General features: G+C 44.8%; 1 protein-coding gene across 4 annotated transcripts in view; it reads left to right on the top strand.

Moving 5' to 3' along the window:
* SPTBN1 (spectrin beta, non-erythrocytic 1) overlaps nt 1-18,959 on the top strand; it is a 198,414-nt gene that overhangs the window by 156,457 nt on the left and 22,998 nt on the right. For all 4 annotated transcript variants that reach the window (XM_036925942.2, XM_036925943.2, XM_036925944.2 and 1 more), the window contains 10 exons: nt 91-249; nt 891-1,193; nt 2,949-3,102; nt 3,792-4,662; nt 4,772-4,909; nt 5,773-6,529; nt 7,353-7,555; nt 12,109-12,199; nt 16,884-17,030; nt 17,895-18,158. In XM_036925942.2, the coding sequence (XP_036781837.1) occupies nt 91-249; nt 891-1,193; nt 2,949-3,102; nt 3,792-4,662; nt 4,772-4,909; nt 5,773-6,529; nt 7,353-7,555; nt 12,109-12,199; nt 16,884-17,030; nt 17,895-18,158 (3,087 nt within the window). The remainder of the gene's footprint in view (nt 1-90; nt 250-890; nt 1,194-2,948; nt 3,103-3,791; nt 4,663-4,771; nt 4,910-5,772; nt 6,530-7,352; nt 7,556-12,108; nt 12,200-16,883; nt 17,031-17,894; nt 18,159-18,959) is intronic.

Here is an 18,959-nt window from a genome sequence, read left to right as displayed (position 1 = left end):
TAGGTCTCTTTGAAAAATACAAGCTTTTGACAGTAGCCAAAGGAAAGTTCCTTGAACATTGCAAGCAACTGTTCTTTTTCACTTCTGTAGGCCTGGGAAAGACTGGAAAAAGCTGAACATGAGCGAGAACTGGCTCTGCGGAATGAGCTCATAAGACAGGAGAAACTGGAACAGCTTGCCCGCAGATTTGATCGCAAGGCAGCTATGAGAGAGACTTGGCTGAGTGAAAACCAGCGTCTGGTGTCTCAGGTTGTACTCTAGATCTCATTCAAGAAACTGCTCTGGGGGTAATCTAGAAGTGTAGACTGTACCCAGGGGCCAAAGGGCAGCTGCTCATCAACATCCAGTGTTCTGAAGCAACTGCCAAGTCATCTTGCCCACTTCCTTTGAGGAGGATGTTTATAATTTCTAATATACTTGCTGTTCTGTTTATCTAACTTCTCATAGATTGAAAGCAGTTCAGAGTTTGTTCAGAGGTAGTGAGTGTGTGTGAACCATTCACATTAATATAATTTTTAAAAAATTCCCTCTGCAATCTTTGACCAGCTAATCCTTTCAGATAGACTGGCCTAAATAAATAAAAGTGGCTTTCTTTTCTACTTGGCTTAAAATAAGCCATCACTTGCTCCAGGCTCATAAGAAGGTACTCGATACATGTTGGACCTCCTGTAAAATGAGAAGTTATGTAGGGGATCTGAGCTCAAGCATGGAGTTTTAAGGGTCCTTGGGAAGGCAGAGACCAGCAGGGGAGGGGGCTCAGGAGTCAGTGTTCACTTTTGGGACCACCATAGATTAAGGTGTGCTCAGGAGTCCATCTTTGGAATTCCTTTCTTTGTTCCAGTAGGATGGCTTTTTTATTTTGTGCTTCTTTTCATTCCATTTCTCTGTAGGACAACTTTGGATTTGACCTTCCAGCAGTTGAGGCTGCCACTAAAAAGCACGAGGCCATTGAGACAGACATTGCTGCATACGAGGAGCGTGTGCAAGCTGTGGTAGCCGTGGCCAGGGAGCTGGAGGCAGAGAACTACCACGACATCAAGCGTATCACAGCAAGGAAAGACAATGTCATCCGGCTCTGGGAATACCTGCTGGAACTGCTCAGGGCCCGCAGACAGCGCCTCGAGATGAACCTGGGGCTGCAGAAGATATTCCAGGAAATGCTCTACATTATGGACTGGATGGATGAAATGAAGGTAACACTCAACTAAGGAGGCCAGAGCTGATCCAGTGAGGCTTCTCTTTTCTGGGACCTACCTACTAACCCTCAACATACAGCTATTCCCTTTGTCTAATGGCACACTCTTTGAAGCCAGAGTAGGGCCACATTACCCATGGGAAGATTGTTAGCTCACAGGTTAAAATGAGATGTGACGTGTGAAAAAGTTGAGAGACCAATTTCATAGCTAGAGGTTTAAAATGGTGATTTAGGTCTAATTTAGATCTAGATTTATATTCCACTGTAAGAAATCAACCAAACTGTACTTGTCTGTGCTTCTAATTCTTTAGCGTTGAACTGGCTTTCCATCTCATTGACCTGCATGTGAGTGGCTCTTGTCTGGGGAGGGGGCTCAGGCAGGTGGTGTGGGTATGTGGGAGCAGAGCACAGGCCCGCAGCCCGGTAACCAGAGTTGAGGCTCTCCTTGAGCCTCCTGCCTTGCCCATAAGTGGAGAGCACACTTACTGCCCACTGCACCAGGTTGTCGTGAGAGTGTGTGGTAGTAGGTATACATATCATAGGAAGGGCCATTGGGCCACAACTGCCACTGCCAGTTTGTGCTTACACTTTGATGCTGACAGCATGAACACAGAGTTCCAAGCTTTCCCCCCACCCAGAAAGACCTGCCATTATGGCAGATCCCTGTGCCCTGTCGTGTCCCTCTGATGCAAACCATGGAAAGCTCACTCATGCCAAGCAGGTCGCCAGCTGGAGGGCATTCAGCCTCATAGCTGGAACAGAAGAGGGCAGTTTTCAGACAGTACTGTGAAGCCTCTTTTATCTCAGCACACTGTGTTCCCAAGCTCAACCTTATTATGCAAGGGATTTCTTCATGGGATATAAGCCCTTGTCTTTCATTAACCTCTTGAACTGTACTCAGCAGGGGCAAGGTTACCAGATGCCATCAGTTTTCCCTCTTATCGTCCCAGATTTATTTTGTTCTCAGATAATGGTCTGCGTTGACCTCAAAACAGCAATTTTTATGGAAATCTAGCAGAGAGGTGCTTTACTTTGCATTTTATAGATGACAGTACACATTATAATTTAGATTGGGCCAGAAATCTCAGAACTAGAGAGTGAAGTAAGAATTCCATCTGGCAAGGATGTGGGATGCCACCCCGAGACTATGCTGATGGAAGAAACTAGAGAAAATATTAATGGGTCAGACTTAAACCAGAGAACTTGCTCTGGCCTACTAAGCGTGTTAGCCACATGACCCTGTTCCTCTTTGGTTAAAGATTTGGTCTGTAATTTAAGCTTTTCAACTAAATTCTCCTCCCTTTGATTGTGCAAAGGTCCCAGAAGCATACCAATAAGCTCTTAACTGAGGGATAAAGCGCTCCTACAGCACCCTGTAGAGTTCTTTAAACTTTGGTGTGAAATAACTCTGTCACTTTATCTCATCTTCCTGGATTTGTTCTTGGACCCCCAGTTTATATTTCATATTGGTCCCATTTCACCTTTTTTTTTTCCTCTCTCTTCTGTACTTAGTATATTTTTGACTGACTTTTATTCCAAGGTAGATCATCTTTAGTTTATTATGTCTCTTCTGATGCAAGCTATCAGATTTGTTTTGTTTTGCTCTGATTGCTCATTACTGTCTTCCCATAAAGATGCTGGGAGGAGAGTGGGTCCAGCGTGCTTGCTGGGTCACAGCTCATCCAAAGACCGTGAGATGCTGAGGCCAGCATTGTTTTCACATGTGTCCTTTCTTGTTCCCTCTTGTGCACAGGTCCTGTTACTGTCTCAGGACTATGGCAAGCACTTGCTCGGTGTAGAAGACCTGTTACAGAAGCATGCCTTGGTTGAAGCGGACATTGGCATCCAGGCAGAGCGGGTGAGAGGTGTCAATGCCTCCGCCCAGAAGTTTGCAACAGACGGGGAAGGTAAGGATTGCCTTTCCCAGACCTTACCTCCTAGTCACCAGAGAGCCACCTTCATAGAAGCAGATAAGTTGTGTGTGCAGTGGGGAACTTCTGAAGTTACTGTGCCCTTGTAGTTTCCCAGGAATCTGTCTGCTGCCTTGTATTGGGTACATGAGATACAATGGGGTGGCCTTCTGAGCCCTGTAACTGTCTTGCTTTTCTGAAATGTCTTTTCCTTAAATACCTAAGCACTGCTTGGTTTTGAATGACTTGATGTCTGGCAGTGAGACTGCCAGACCACACCTGATGCATACCAGCCAGCTACCTGGTGTGGCAGCTCAAGCATCTTACGGCGGTCACACCTGGTTGTATATATCTTTGTTTAAAAATGTTTGAAGGATTTGGTTTTATTTTTATTTCTTAAGTTTTAGAAACAGTTAAATTCAGCTCTTCTTTTGTAGGATTTGTGTGCTTTTTTTGGTTCTTAAGTGATCAGTTCGCACTTGGGGCAAAAAAATAACACTTACCATTGCTCCTCCCTCCTCTTCCAGTCAGGATCCTGGAAGGTGCTCCAGTGCTTTCTAATATGGCCCTGCACTTAGAATTGACCTGGTAATCTAGTAGTAAGGAAATGGGGTGTAGCTTACTGCCTGCAAATGAACAGAAGTGTTTATTAAACTCTTCCACACACCTTCTTTGGCATTAAACAGGTTACAAGCCCTGTGACCCCCAGGTGATCCGAGACCGTGTGGCCCACATGGAATTCTGTTATCAAGAGCTTTGCCAGCTGGCGGCTGAGCGCCGGGCCCGTCTAGAAGAGTCCCGTCGCCTCTGGAAGTTCTTCTGGGAGATGGCAGAAGAGGAAGGCTGGATCCGGGAAAAGGAGAAGATCCTGTCCTCCGACGATTATGGGAAAGACCTGACCAGTGTCATGCGCCTGCTCAGCAAGCACCGGGCGTTCGAGGACGAGATGAGCGGCCGCAGCAGCCACTTTGAGCAGGCCATCAAAGAAGGCGAAGACATGATCACGGAGGAGCACTTCGGGTCAGAGAAGATTCGAGAGAGGATCATTTACATCCGGGAGCAATGGGCCAACCTGGAGCACCTCTCAGCCATTCGGAAGAAGCGCCTGGAGGAGGCCTTGCTGCTGCACCAGTTCCAGGCAGATGCCGATGACATCGATGCTTGGATGCTGGACATCCTCAAGATCGTCTCCAGCAACGATGTGGGCCATGACGAGTACTCCACACAGTCTCTGGTCAAGAAACACAAGGATGTGGCAGAGGAGATCGCCAACTACAGGCCCACCATCGACACACTGCATGAGCAAGCCAGTGCCCTCCCCCAGGAGCATGCAGAGTCTCCGGATGTGAGGGGCAGGCTGTCGGGCATCGAGGAGCGGTACAAGGAGGTGGCAGAGCTGACGCGGCTAAGGAAGCAGGCGCTTCAAGACACCCTGGCCCTGTACAAGATGTTCAGTGAGGCTGATGCCTGTGAGCTCTGGATAGACGAGAAGGAGCAGTGGCTTAACAACATGCAGATCCCAGAGAAGCTGGAAGACTTGGAGGTCATCCAGCACAGGTGAGTTAGAGGTGTCGTGGGCAGGGTAGCAGGGACACCAGCCCACCCCACCCCTTGTTACCACCAGTAGCCAAGGAGGTGACTGCCCTGTTTTGAATTACCTTTTCAGATTTGAGAGCCTAGAGCCAGAAATGAACAACCAGGCCTCCCGGGTTGCAGTGGTGAACCAGATTGCACGGCAGCTGATGCACAGTGGCCACCCGAGTGAGAAGGAAATCAAAGCCCAACAGGACAAACTGAACACGAGGTGAGTGTGAGACCAGCAGTGTGCTGGCTCCCTGTGTGCAAGGCCAGGGAAAGGCGAGGTCACTTGCTGAGCCTTGCTGTCAGGAATCTGCCCAGGGTCACTGGCATCATGGTAGTGATGTCATGACATTGGCATCTGCCTTTCAACATCCCCTAGTTTTGCAAGAAGCATCCTTTGGGGTGATGTCATTCCTGACAGCCTGGCCCCTGCTCCTCTGCACATGAGAACTAAGGGCCTTGGTGAGACCTGTGCCCAGCATGGTGGATCATAGCATCAAGGTGGTGCCTGTACAGTCCCTTTTAAGATGATTTCTGAAACAGGATTTTACATGTTTGAGATGTAATTGGCCAATGAAGGTCCTGATTATCAAAGTAGACCTTTGTCCCAGCTTATCTTTCTGTTGAATAAAAACACATTTGAATGTGGCGGCAAAATGGCCTCGGTTCTCATGGTTACTATCAGGAATTGGCTTTGGAAAGTGTTCACCAGGTACAGTCAGAAATGAGCAGAATGTGTATGGCAGATGTGAACCAATTGACTCTTCAGAGGACAGGTTGTTGTCTGTGCTTATTTATGTTAGAGCTCTTAAACAAGTCCCTCTTCATGTCAGACTTCTTCCAAATTAAATTGCTGTTTCTATGGTATTTCTATTACATATGTGATATAAGAACAGTTATGATATTAACTGTTACTGTGATATCAGGTATTAAATGAGATGATTTTCCAAAAAGCATGTAATCAAAGCAAAGATGGAGGAAAAAACCCTGTAGCTTTGATCATCCCCAGTAACTTCATTATCCAGCTTTGAGCTTTCAGCCCTTTTTCACACTGCTGTCTCTGTACCCCACCCCTGGCCCTCCCAGGTGGAGTCAGTTCAGAGAACTGGTCGACAGGAAGAAGGACGCTCTTCTCTCTGCCTTGAGCATACAGAACTACCACCTCGAGTGCAATGAAACCAAATCCTGGATTCGGGAAAAGACCAAGGTTATCGAATCCACCCAGGACCTGGGCAATGACCTGGCCGGCGTCATGGCCCTGCAGCGCAAGCTGACCGGCATGGAACGGGACTTGGTGGCCATCGAGGCGAAGCTGAGCGACCTGCAGAAGGAGGCAGAGAAGCTTGAGTCTGAGCACCCCGACCAGGCTCAGGCCATCCTGTCTCGGCTGGCCGAGATCAGCGACGTGTGGGAGGAGATGAAGACCACCCTGAAAAACCGAGAGGCTTCCCTGGGGGAGGCCAGCAAGCTGCAGCAGTTCCTGCGGGACCTGGATGACTTCCAGTCCTGGCTCTCCAGGACCCAGACGGCCATCGCCTCGGAAGACATGCCCAACACGCTGACTGAGGCGGAGAAGCTTCTCACACAGCACGAGAACATCAAAAACGAGATCGACAACTACGAGGAGGACTACCAGAAGATGAGGGACATGGGCGAGATGGTCACCCAGGGGCAGACTGACGCCCAGTACATGTTTCTGCGGCAGCGGCTGCAGGCCTTGGACACCGGATGGAACGAGCTCCACAAGATGTGGGAGAACAGGCAGAATCTCCTCTCCCAGTCCCATGCCTACCAGCAGTTCCTCAGGGACACGAAGCAGGCTGAAGCCTTCCTCAACAACCAGGTACTGTTCCCTGTTGCTTCTGCTTCCTTCCTGTCAGGGTGGGCCCTGGAGCCCTTCTGAGACAGTTTGGCCAGAGCTGGTTGTTTAAACACATCTGTATGAAATTAAAAGGGTGATTTAGAGACATTTTTCCCCTGACTTATAAGGTTTTGGAACCCGGCATGATGTAGAGAACAGGCATTAAAGACTCCACAGGAGCTGTCTTGCCTTGCAAAGTACAGTTCTCTTTCAACTCCTGAGGGTCTGTCCTTTGTCATATGTCCTCATAGTATCACATTGAATTGGCAACATTCTGTGAGGTACTAATCCAATTTTGAAGGACAGTGAAGATTTTTTTTTTTACTGAGTGACTCTGTATTCCTAGCTGTAGAGGAGCCAGGGATTTCACCTGATGACACAAGGCAGAGATTAGAGAAAGAAAAACACTTGAGGGTGGTGGCCTACATGAGGGTGGTTAATCTTTCTCACAGAGTTGAAGGGCATGTCACTGTTATCTTGGAAGGCATGAGAGGACCCTTGTGGCTAATGGACAAAGCCTTACTTTCCTCATTCATTTTGGGAAGAAATGTAGAGCATTTAACCACTCTATCAGGGAAGGTTAGTCACTTATAGTGTCCCACTGGGTTTTATCCCTGCCAATTTTTTTTTAAATCTGATTCAATAGATTATTTCATGTAAATGTAATGAAGCAAGTATTGTGAAGTATGTTGCATGGAGGGCACAAGAATGATTGCTTTTGTTATTCTGAAAGTGAGTCCTATGTCATAATATCTCTACTTCTGTGCTTGTTTTTTTTCCCTCTCTCTCTCTCTTTTTAAATAAGGAGTATGTTTTGGCCCATACTGAAATGCCTACCACACTGGAAGGAGCTGAAGCAGCTATTAAAAAACAGGAGGACTTCATGACCACCATGGATGCCAACGAGGAGAAGATCAATGCTGTTGTGGAGACTGGCCGGAGGCTGGTGAGCGATGGAAACATCAATTCAGATCGCATCCAGGAGAAGGTGGACTCTATTGATGACAGGTACAGTGATCTGAAGGGAGTCTTGCACCTGGGGCTCAATCATCACATTGGCCAAAGTCCTTGGGACTTTGGGTGCCAATTTCCCCGTGAGCAGGGTAGGGGCATCTAGCAAAATTTAATCTACCTATTGCAGAAAATCACTGAGCAGTGAGCCCACATCTGCCTGAGAAAGTGGTTCAGGTTAGACGTGTCCAAAAAAGAAAAGGGAGCCTGAGAAGCTGAGCCAGTACTTGGCCAAAGGCTTAGTAAGAGCCATAATGCTGAGTAGCAGTCAGGTGTAAGCCATGCCTTGGCAAGAGCTGACACACAGCATGTCACCCGATGGGACTCTGAGAGCCAAACGCTTCCCCAGCCAAGCCCACGTTTGCCTTCATCCATCCGCACAAGACTCCTCTGAAGCCTTTGGGGAAGGAGTGGGGAGGAGGAGGGAAGATTTGCTTGTCTTGAGTATGTGCCAGAGCCACAAAGAAACACTATCAAGCCGTTTGTGGAAAATTGGATTAGATGATACTGTAATAGGGATTTTTTCATGATGACAGGAAAGATGCCTTTTCCTCTTCTGCCAGGGCATCTCTTAGATGCTCTTGTTTTTTTGTCTGTTTGTTGTTGTTTTTAATTTCTTTGCTGTTTCTGAAAAATTTTTCTCCCTGAATGAAAGCCAGTGTACTCTGACCTTCACCCCTAATTCTGTCCCTACCTTCATTATTACTAAAGTGGGAGGTCAGGGTAGGCCCAGATCTGACTGCTCCAGCACGGGCTGGTTCCCGGCCGGCCACTTCCTCACCGGTCGGCCCATCTGGGTCAGTCACTAGCGTCTGTTCCCGCTGACCTTTGCCGGTCCCAGTGTGGGCTGTATAAGGGCTCTTTGTGAGGCTGATGTCATTGAAAAACAAGCTTCTCCTAGAGTGAAGAGGAAGAACTTACTGAGAGCATTTCTTAACTTAGCCAAGAGGGTCTCCTGGGACCCTGGGCTAGATTAACTTTAAATGTGATATAGGAAGGAAAGGGGAATTACTCTTTCCTTCTAAAGGTTGAGCTCCTGGCCTTAGTACTTGGGGTTCGTCTTTTGCCCTGATTCAGAGCCTAAACCTGTATGTTCTAAGGGTGGTATACTGTGGAATAGTGTATACCATATATTAATTATAATTTTGTGTCTGTTGCTTTTAAAGCAGCTATAAAAAAGGTAAAGATCCCGCCACCAAACCCTTCTTAAGTGAGTATGAGAAACAAGGATTGGGCAAGCCATTTTTAACCCAGAGAAAAAGAATTTCCTTTTTTCCTAGTGTGAATTAAGTTTCATTATTTTGTAAATATGATACCTCATGTCCATCTGTGTTAGATGTACACAGCTGTTTCCTGCAGGCAGGCTTGACCGTTAGGGACACATGTGTTCAGGCTGGCATGCAGCTGCCTGGCAGCCTCCTCAGTGTATTTACACATGCCCTGGTGCTACAGCTGCAAGCAGTTGTTGGCAGCAGGTGACAATGTCCAGAGGAGAGACTCCTGCAGATGAGAGAACATTTAAGCAGCCTCTCAGTTGTGGTTTGACCTTCTTTTCGTCCTTGACTGAGAACCTGGGCTCCTGGAGCTCCAAAGCCTTCTTAGGATTTCTGTTTTAAAAAAGAAATGGAAAGAGGATCCTGTGTTTCTCCATTTTGCAAAAGGAGGATGTAAGTGGGAGAGGGCTTTCCATTGTTCTGCACCCCCTGAGGACTGTTTTCTTCTTTTCCTCCACTGGTGTTAACTGAATTCTGGTTTCACTTCAATACCCCCAGTGGTCTCAGAGTTTTGAAACAGACCCTAGAGGATATTTGTCTATTATAAAAATGTACAAATCTGTGAGTTCCAGTTGCTGTAGGAGGAGCATAAGCTAGGAAAACATCTAACCTTCAGATCTAATCCCCAGTCCAGAAACATAGTGATGCTCTTGTGCAGCTGTTTCCATAGACTGCAAAAATCACCATTCATAGTGTGCTTGTGTTCTGGAAGTCTTGTCTATTGCTACCGAGTTTATTGAAATGAAAAAGTACTAGAACAAAGACACTGACTCTTAACAGATACGCGGATGGGGCATGAGCAGCCTTTAAAGTGCTTCTGACTGGGTGAAAAGTAGCCTGCCTGGCCCAGGGGTGCGAACCGTGAGCTTCCTGGCTCAGAGCAAAACCCCAGCCACAGCACAGTCCTGGGAAAACTAGGAACGGTATCCAGCTTTATAAAGCCAGAACCTATCTCATGGGGGAAAAAGCTGCAAAACAACCAGCCTGTTTTATTCCAGCCCCTGCAGTTCTTTTCACAAGAATCAGAATTAAACCAGCATTTGCCTCATATGACCAGGGAGCTTTTCAGTTTTATTATGGGTCTAAGAGGTGGGAGATGGAAATAAAAAGCAAGGGATTTGACCTTGTCCCAAACTAAGAGCACTCTCTAGGACTATGGGAAACTATGGCCACATTTTAGAAAGTCCTTCCCTATAATTAAATCCACGGTTCAGCCTTGAAAGACCTTCCCAGGTTTCACTTACCATGAACACTGTCAGTTACCACTAATAAACAGTTAGGCCACACTCACTTCTCTCGAGGGTTTTCTGAGTCAGCAACAGGCTCCGCCACCTGCCCTGCTGTTCCTCACCCCGCAGAGCGAGCACATCACTCGCAGGCCCACTCTGAGGTCTTTGGCGTTTGGACGTGGGGCCCTGAGTCACGGTTCGGCCATCCCCGGCTCTCATGGTCCCGCTGTAAGAATGATTGCCTGGGCGGGAATCCTGGGCACGTGTGAGAGTTGATTGTGTCGGGGAAACGTTCAGGTGTGTGTCCGGTGGTGTATTTCTCTTGGTGAAGCTTCTCGGTGTTTGAAGTTATTTTTATTTCCATTATTTCATGAGCTTCAGGGATACATGTCCTGTGATAACTGCCCGTGTCTGCGGATCACCTTGGCATCGTAGCCCTTCCTTGTGACACTGCGGCAGGGATTGCTGTCTTTATTCAAGGGCTTTGTGATCAAAGGCCGGACTCTGGCATTTTGTGACTAACAGCAACTCACTCAAATTACCTTCCTCCTGAAGATTTGCTTTATTTTCTTAAAATCCCCTACAAAATGATCATTGGAATTTGAGAGCTGGGATCTTGAAGAATTTTCTTTGACATTTTTTCCCCACCCACATTTTTAGACCACTGATTCCTTTAGCCCAAATCCGCTGATAATCTTTAAAAAAAATTTTTTTTTTTAATTCTTGATCTCTGAGAAAGGATAACAGTGAAGTAAAGGGGCTTTGGTCTTTATTTTTTGTTGTTTTAAGAGCAGTAGAATGTTAAAAGTTGGTCTGAAAATACTACTGCATACCATTTAAATTTTTGCTTTCTAATCATTGCCTTGGAGTTTTCTATCACTGAATAAGCCTAAAAGCTTTTCATTTAGCCTAAGATGTATTTTTCTATTTTTGCATCTTGCCTAAGGGGTATAAACATATTAAGATCCCTTTTCCTAAAGTTATAGAAGTCCTTTAAAATTCAAAAGTCATCTGTGTCCAGTGGATGGAGGTGTTATTTCTGGATTATATATATTTTCCATGTTATTCCTGTTGTTCTGCAGTCAGTCTGTGTCACTCCCAGAACAGAGGCCATCTGCCTCTGGTTTCTGAGCAGACGATAGCTGCCCACTTGTTCCAAGCAGGCACTGAGGGCCCGTGTGATGCGTGGCTTCCCTGTACGATACAGCTCCCCTCATTGCAGTGGAAACACAGAAAGCCAACCTTTTCCTGGCACTCCGGTGTCCATGCAGCTGTTCTTCTCAGCCTCAGGGGAGAGCCCAAGCTAGTGCATTTGGGAAGATGGGCCGGGAGTGCTGGCCCCTCCGTGGTGGTGTGAGGAGGAGGCCCTGAGTAGAATGTTAGAACTGGGAGTAGGTGCTCGCTGCTCGCCAAGTTCAGCAGCTCCTTCCAGTCCTTACAAGTGTTCTGTTGAAGGTTTTGTGCTTTAACTTCTTGGAACCTTAATTACCCTTATTTATTAATAAAGAGTGGGATTGAGTAGTAGACAATTTCAGATCTCAGTTTTAATTCCTGGTTTATTGTTTATGGTGAGTTTTTCCCAAGATGGGAATGTGTTTATCAGGAAATGTTAATTTAAAATCAGTTGTAGGATTATATATATTTTCTTGGCCAGGTACATACATGTCCTGTCACCTAGGTATGAGTTTCTTGAAGATAAGTTTCAAGTTCTTGCACAATGTCTAAAACGGGGATTTAACAGCACATGTGCAGATTTTTTTTTTCCTTAACTCCAGATTAGGAAGCCCTGAATTGACACAGCTCATCTGACTGCATCCTTGGCCTGTCATGTGGCTTAGGCAGGTGTTTTTGTCTCTTTTGTACCATCGAATGCTCACTTGGAGGATGCTAAACTCCTTTGTTTATCCTGCCTTCTTGACATGATTGAGAACTGTATGCAAACTGTTTTTAGCATATATAGAAATCCTGGAGAGAAGTTGAGTTGTAAATTCCATATTTCAAGATTCTTTTCCCTTTTTAAAAATTGTTTTCATTATTGTTACAACAGACATAGGAAGAATCGTGAGGCGGCCAGTGAGCTTCTGATGAGATTGAAGGATAACAGGGATCTTCAGAAATTCCTGCAAGATTGTCAGGAGGTATGTCTCCCTTTGACCCCTCCCTTCCTCATTTCTAACAAGAGCCAGCAAGCATTTGGCAGAAGAGCCCTTGGAACTGTAAAATTAATTGAGGGCAGAAATTCAGATCACCTGTGTAATTTGCAGGTGTGACAGTATGGCACCTTGTCAGTTCTGCTGCTAATAAGTTACCACTTAAAGTAACTAGATTAATCTAGGGTATTATAGTCTAGAATTATCTAGTGCTGTCCATTAACTGGCTATTTCATTTTAAATTAAGAGTGTCATTCCTCCATTGCAGTAGTTGTGTTTAAGTACTTGGTAGCCAACTGTGATTAGTGGCTGCCGTATTGGACAGTGCAGGTGTTGAACATAGCCTATACTATAACCTGAAAACATTAAATATAATGTTTTAACTATTTAATATACATTTAATGGTGTGGAAGGAAAGGACTAAGAGGAAATCACCCAGGTAAGAAGCAAAAATTTAAAAATACAAACTGAGTTTCTTACTCACTGAATACCTTGAAATATGCATCCTTCTGGCTCTTTAAATGTATTTCTAATATGCCAAGAGCAGTAATCCTGATTTCAAACTCTTGAGTTTTAACATGTGGTATTAATCTGATACTCCTCATACTATTTCATGCTCCCCTGATACATGGATAAACAAACTTGGAAAACTAAAGTTAGCTAGAAAAATGCAGTCTTTCGTCAAGCTAGTTGGAGAAAAGCATCTAGCTGATTTCACAGGTGTGAGTTCATGAGCACACCGTATTTTTCTATCTGCCAGAGAATAGTGGTAAGACTCAGGACTCTGTTTTTTTTTTAGTGTAATCCCCTCGGAGGCAAACATGGGATGAAGAATTCAGGAGTAAAGCTGCAGGGACCTTGTGGGGGAGGGAAGTCAGAGGGTGTAGGAATAGGATGAGGTTGTGTGCTAAGAATATGGCTGAAGTCATCACAAGCACCTTGCACGTAAACATGTGGCTATGTGTTAAAGACATATAGCTCTAATAGTGGTCATGTCAGATAATCTGCAACAGAAGCAATCCTTCATGCCCTTCAAACTGCTGTCTTACTGTGAATCTTGCAGTATGATCTAGCAGCTAAACCTTAAGAAGGAAAGCCCCTAAACTATGTAGCTTAGGGTCTGTTGGCTTTCAGCGCCACTTTGATGAATCTAGGTCTCTGGGGGATTTGCCTGGAGCCAGACAGGCTGAAAACAGGAGTGCCTCTTCAAGTGACACTAGCATTAATCACCCATTTGAATAGGATGCTCATTTAAAGAGGCATACATGTCCCCAAACAGGGCATAGAGGAGAGTAATGGGATCTAAAGTTAACTGTGTAGAGCTGCATGTGTTGCTGTAGTGACCAAGTGGCCCTTAAGCATTGGAGGGAGTAAAGGGGATCCAGGGATGTTTATAACCAGGGCGATAGCTTCCACAGATTGGAGGTCCCAGTATTACCTTGATGTTTCCCTTGAAACACCATCAGTGACTTGTTTTTAGCCATATTGGGTGTAGAAAAGAGCAATGGGATTCCATACTCTTGCTTAAAAGGCAAGTTAATAAAATGAAATTCATTGACCTGAGCATGGTGAAACCTGGTTAAATTTGAGGGGAGAAAATGACAGGAAATAAGCAGGAGGTGAGGGGATAAGAGGAATCTTTGAAAGAAGCCCAGCTGAAATGTCCAGCCTCCTGTTTCCCATTTATATATGTGTGGATTCATAAATAGAAAAGTGTGGGAGAACTAAGTAGATAAAATGATAATTCTTCCCAAAGGAATCACAGGAAGTCATCTTAGTAAGTCTTCAGGTCTCTGTCAGTGCTTGGTCCAGATTACCTTCCAGGGTTACAAGGAGTTCACTCATCACCACACACCAGCGACTGTTGTGCGGTTTCCCCTCAGAGCGTGCAGGAAGGTTTTTGGCTGGGCTTTTGTGTCTTGGAGATGATTTGCAGGTGTCCTTGTAACTGCTTCTCCAAGCCTGCCTCCCTGGCTTTATCCTTTTTTCCTTGAACCTCATTAAAAGTTAATACAAGGATAGTATCGTTGGGGAGGGGGGATGGTACTGGATGACCCACATCAGTGTAATATAGTTTCTACATAGTGACCAAATTTTGGTCAGGTTTGGGGCCTCCAAAACCCTTAATGTCAAAGTACAAGCAGATGGGTGATGTATGGATCATTCTTTGGCTATAAACTTTCCATCATTCAGTCTCATTAAAATATGTCCCTTTTAAGCCAGAATCTCTGAGAATGGAGTTTGTTTATGGACCAGGCCTACATTTAAAAATCTACCTGTTAACACTGGTAGGTATTTACAGAGCACGCAGAGGTCAGATTTAATAGCAGTGCTGGCTGTTAGTATTGTTCAGCGTCTAAGGGGCCCAGGTTGTCTCTTTGTCAGGCTCCCTTCCTCTGGTGCCTTGGCCAGAGGAGGCATGGGTTGTGAAAGCTGCTGTCACTGCCACCCCCCATACACTGCCTGGATGGGGAAATTTATTGCTGCAGGAATACAGTGGGAATGAGCAGAGTCCCACTTACTCCCAGTTACAGATAGGGATACAAAAAGCATTATAGCATTTGTAGTGTTCTGTAATTTTGAGGTCCTGAAAAATGAATGATTTTAAAGAGTACTGATTTTCTGTTTTATTCCCTCACACTGTATAACTCCTGTTTTCTGAAACCGATTTTTTTTTTCTGGAGGGCAATGTAACTAGCTGTGTGTTATGCAGGGTTAGTGAGTTTAGTGCTTTGCTTTGAGCTTAATTCAGTGATCAAAGCGTTTTCCCTATCCTTTCCAATCTGTGCAGTGTTCTTTTCTGCCAAGAATGAATATATTCTTATATGACCTTTGTAAATGCCCACAGATAATAACTGTAGTTTGGATTGCAGAATGCTGATGAAGCGCTGATGAACTAGCGAGTTCTGTAGATCCATTTCTTTGTGTTGTATTGGATAATGCTTTATCTGTAGGATGATGTGTTCAGCAAAGAGCATATTTGTTTATAAGCCTCTTGATTTTTATGTAGTGTTTTTTTTTAATCTCTTGGGTAGGTGGTTATGAATAGCAAAATATGTGACTGTCCTTCGCACTTCGGATAAATGCCTTCTACTGTGCTTAATCTGTGTGTGTGTGTGTGTGTAGCACAGGGGAACATTTTACCATTTAGTTTCCTTTTAACTTCTTTTACCCTTTGAATGAATGGCCATAGTATTTCAGATTTTAGCTACTCAGATAACTGGAAAATAGGTAATTCTTTTAAAGTAGGAAATTACTGTCTCTGCTATTGTGTAAAAAAAAAAGATTTTTTTTTTTTTTTGCTTACAAAGTGGTTTATGAGATTTACTGGATTTCCCCTCAGTAAAGAATGACATCAGAGATCTCTCTACCTTTTGCTTTCAAACCTTTGCCCCCTTGTGTGGTGGGTGAATATCCTGAAAAAAGTAGAGATGGTTCCTGGGAGTTCAGCCACATTCAGATCCAGGGGTGCTCCTGTGACCTGTATCACCCTCCTTGACATCATTTCCAAAGAACAGACTTTCTATTGTTTAAGCAAATTTATGGGGAAGCCTTTCCCAGTAGCAAGCAGCTGATGAGTGCAAGTATGGCTTGGAAATGTTGATTCCGTAAAGGTTGATTCTATTGTTTTGATGCACCATTTCTAAACTTTTGGAGATGGGACTGTGAAGGGGGTTTAGGTGCAAATTTATTGTGGTAACAACTGGTGTAAAAGGGTGCTTGTGGTGGTCACACAGGAGAAGGAACACAGTCTAAGACATCTGCTTCTGATTCTGGGCTGAGCCTGCATTCCATTGTGTGTGTTCTGCCTGGGCAGGCACAGAGCTCTGCCTGGGTTAGTGCTGTGTATAGGCTAGGAATGAGGACCCTGCCCGGGCCAACTACAGCAGGCAGTAAGGAGCCGGGCAATCGGGGGTGAAATCCAGCAAGAGAGGGGTATCCAGGGCCAGAGCCTCATGCGAGAACTCCTTCCGCCGGGCTGTCAGCCTCTGGCAGGCTTTGCAAGGCTTTCCAGAGTTCAGATCCAAGTAGACTGTGAAGTGTTCTTGGTCTGCATGGAAGACTGGTTAGAGAAGTAGAGGCTATAGAAAACAAGGTGAAGGTGTCTCAAGTTTGAAGGAAACATTGAGAGGGCATCAGTTTTGCCTTACTTGTACAGTGAGCAAGTTACTTACGCCTTTTGGCATTCTTGGAGCAGGAGATAGAACAGCTGAATTTGGAGGTTTTTTAAATAATAGAAAGGATTGAAAGGGTAAAACATTACAGAATAGAGTAAAAGACCTTCTTGATTAGCATGGTATTGCTGGCATAAGTATTTGGAATAGAAAGAAGGTTGTGACTTGGACCGGTTAGGGCAGAATTTTAAACACATGACTTTTGGGGGAAAAGCTGGTTATGGGTGCCCAACAGTTTGAAAGCTGGCTCAGAGAGCTTTTGTACTTCTGGATTTAATGTTAAATGCACAGTTTGAAATAAGGCTCAGATACAGCCTCCTTGCAGTGGAGATACCTGTCAGACGGGTCAGAGTTGTAAAGTAAATATTTGGTTGTCTGTTGACATGGAAACTGTGCAGTGTGCATAATACGACATAGCACAATTCTTTCCCAGCAGCAAAAAAGGCTGACGTCTGTGATCACAATCTCTGAAACCATCCTGATTTTTGTTTTCCTAGCTGTCTCTCTGGATCAATGAAAAGATGCTTACTGCCCAGGACATGTCTTATGACGAAGCCAGAAATCTGCACAGTAAATGGTTAAAACATCAGGCATTTATGGCAGAACTAGCATCCAACAAAGAATGGCTTGACAAAATTGAGACGGTGAGCCAAAATGTTTGATGAGGCCCCCATTTCTGAGGTGTGGAAGTGAACTGGGTAGAAATGACTCTTCCTTCTACAGCATATTTCTCCCTCGTGTTTGAGTCAAATCTGATCACATACAGAAGTCACACAGCTGGTAGCAATCCCCTTCCACTTACAGTTTCTGACCTCACCCAGCAGGAAGGAGACAAGCAGAAACCCAACCAGATGATACAAATCACTTGATTTGTCTTTTAATGAATACTTGGTGTTTGGTTTCTGTTGTGTATCTCACCTTTTGTAGATGATAGACAGTGAGCCCCATGGACAGAGTCCCCACTATTGATCCTGTTATGTGTGTGACCATGACAGAGACTGATCAGTTCCAGTTTGCACAGAACTTAGAAGTAGTACATGTTTTAAGTTTTCCCAGTTTTTCTCATGTGACTACTGTATACTAGGCACTATAATAATTTAAGATGTGTTATTTTGGCACAGGGAGATTCTGTGCAGCATTACTGAAAATGGATGTCAATCCTTTTTCTTCCTCACAGTTTTAATATTGTTTCAGTCTATTAACAGTTAAAATAACGTGTTACGGTCTTTTGGGGGTAGAGTGGAGGGCATGAAGTCTTAGGATAGTAGCATTAAATGTCTCACTGCCCCAGTAGAAATTATTTCGGTGTACAGCAGGCACTTCCTGCTTGACTCCCATGAAAGCCAAAAAGTATGTGTAGACAAGGCCGTTGTCCATTTTATTAAGCAGTAACTTCATGTGGAAGACTGTGTGTGTGTGTAATAAGTGGGTAAGTCTCAGATGAAGTATCCTAGGATTGTTTTTCACAGTAACGTTTGTTCTCTAGCAAATGACACTATGTTTTCCAGGAAGGAATGCAGCTCATTTCAGAAAAGCCCGAGACAGAAGCTGTGGTGAAGGAGAAACTCACTGGTTTACATAAAATGTGGGAAGTCCTTGAATCTACCACCCAGACCAAGGCCCAGCGGCTCTTTGATGCAAACAAGGCTGAACTTTTCACGCAGAGCTGTGCAGATCTGGACAAATGGCTGCACGGCCTGGAGAGTCAGATTCAGTCCGATGACTATGGGAAAGACCTGACCAGCGTCAACATCCTGCTGAAAAAGCAACAGGCAAGTGGGCGAGACGGCCACGTTTTTTGAGCTCTTCCTGTTTTATTGTCATAGTCTTTACGGTCCCCTCAGCCACTGTGTTCTCAGCCTTCCCATCTTACGTGTTGGGATTTGAACCCAGCAGAGTGTCCAGCATTTTCAGAACCGACTGGAAACACACAGTATTAGTAGAAGATTGTGTGTCTGGGCATGGGAATGGTTTTTTATTATCGTCATAATAAAATTGATGGATAGTATCACCATTTAACAGCTGACGAGATATTCATTCAGTTCCACAATTTCCATAAAGGAAAATAATTGTGTTTGCATACTCTGCTGGATAATGTCTATATATGCGATGGTTATCTGAGTTGTTCAGGGTACTTTTTGGATAATAAAAGAAATTTCTTGTTATTACATCATGAGAGAATGCCCTTAAGGGAAAATGAATTTACTTTAAGTTTATAAGAAAAACAACTCTAGCGAGGTTGAGAAAGCATGTTGGTGGCAGAATCTTCCACTGGCTCTCCTGGCTGGGTTTGCAGTGTGTGGCTGAGTCCCAGGCCCAACGGTCTGCTTATAACCAGTCTCTGCAAAAGTGTCTTTGCCCAGTGTTGAAGCTTGTTTCTTCCAAGTGACACCCACTCTTCCTTTTGCTACATTATTTCTTCCTACTCTCTTCAACTGATCTGTATCATGGAATTTTTTATGGGTGGCTTTTAGTCACTGTTGTTTACACCCCTGCCTGCTAGAGGAGTCAGTTCCCAGAAAGGACCCCCTTGTCTCTAAACTCTTAGTATATTTATGCCCAGTGTGATGCTT

The sequence above is a fragment of the Manis pentadactyla genome, chromosome 2 (genome assembly GCF_030020395.1).
Source record: "Manis pentadactyla isolate mManPen7 chromosome 2, mManPen7.hap1, whole genome shotgun sequence".
NCBI classification, from domain to species: domain Eukaryota; kingdom Metazoa; phylum Chordata; class Mammalia; order Pholidota; family Manidae; genus Manis; species Manis pentadactyla.
This window is presented reverse-complemented; position numbering and strand designations above follow the sequence as displayed.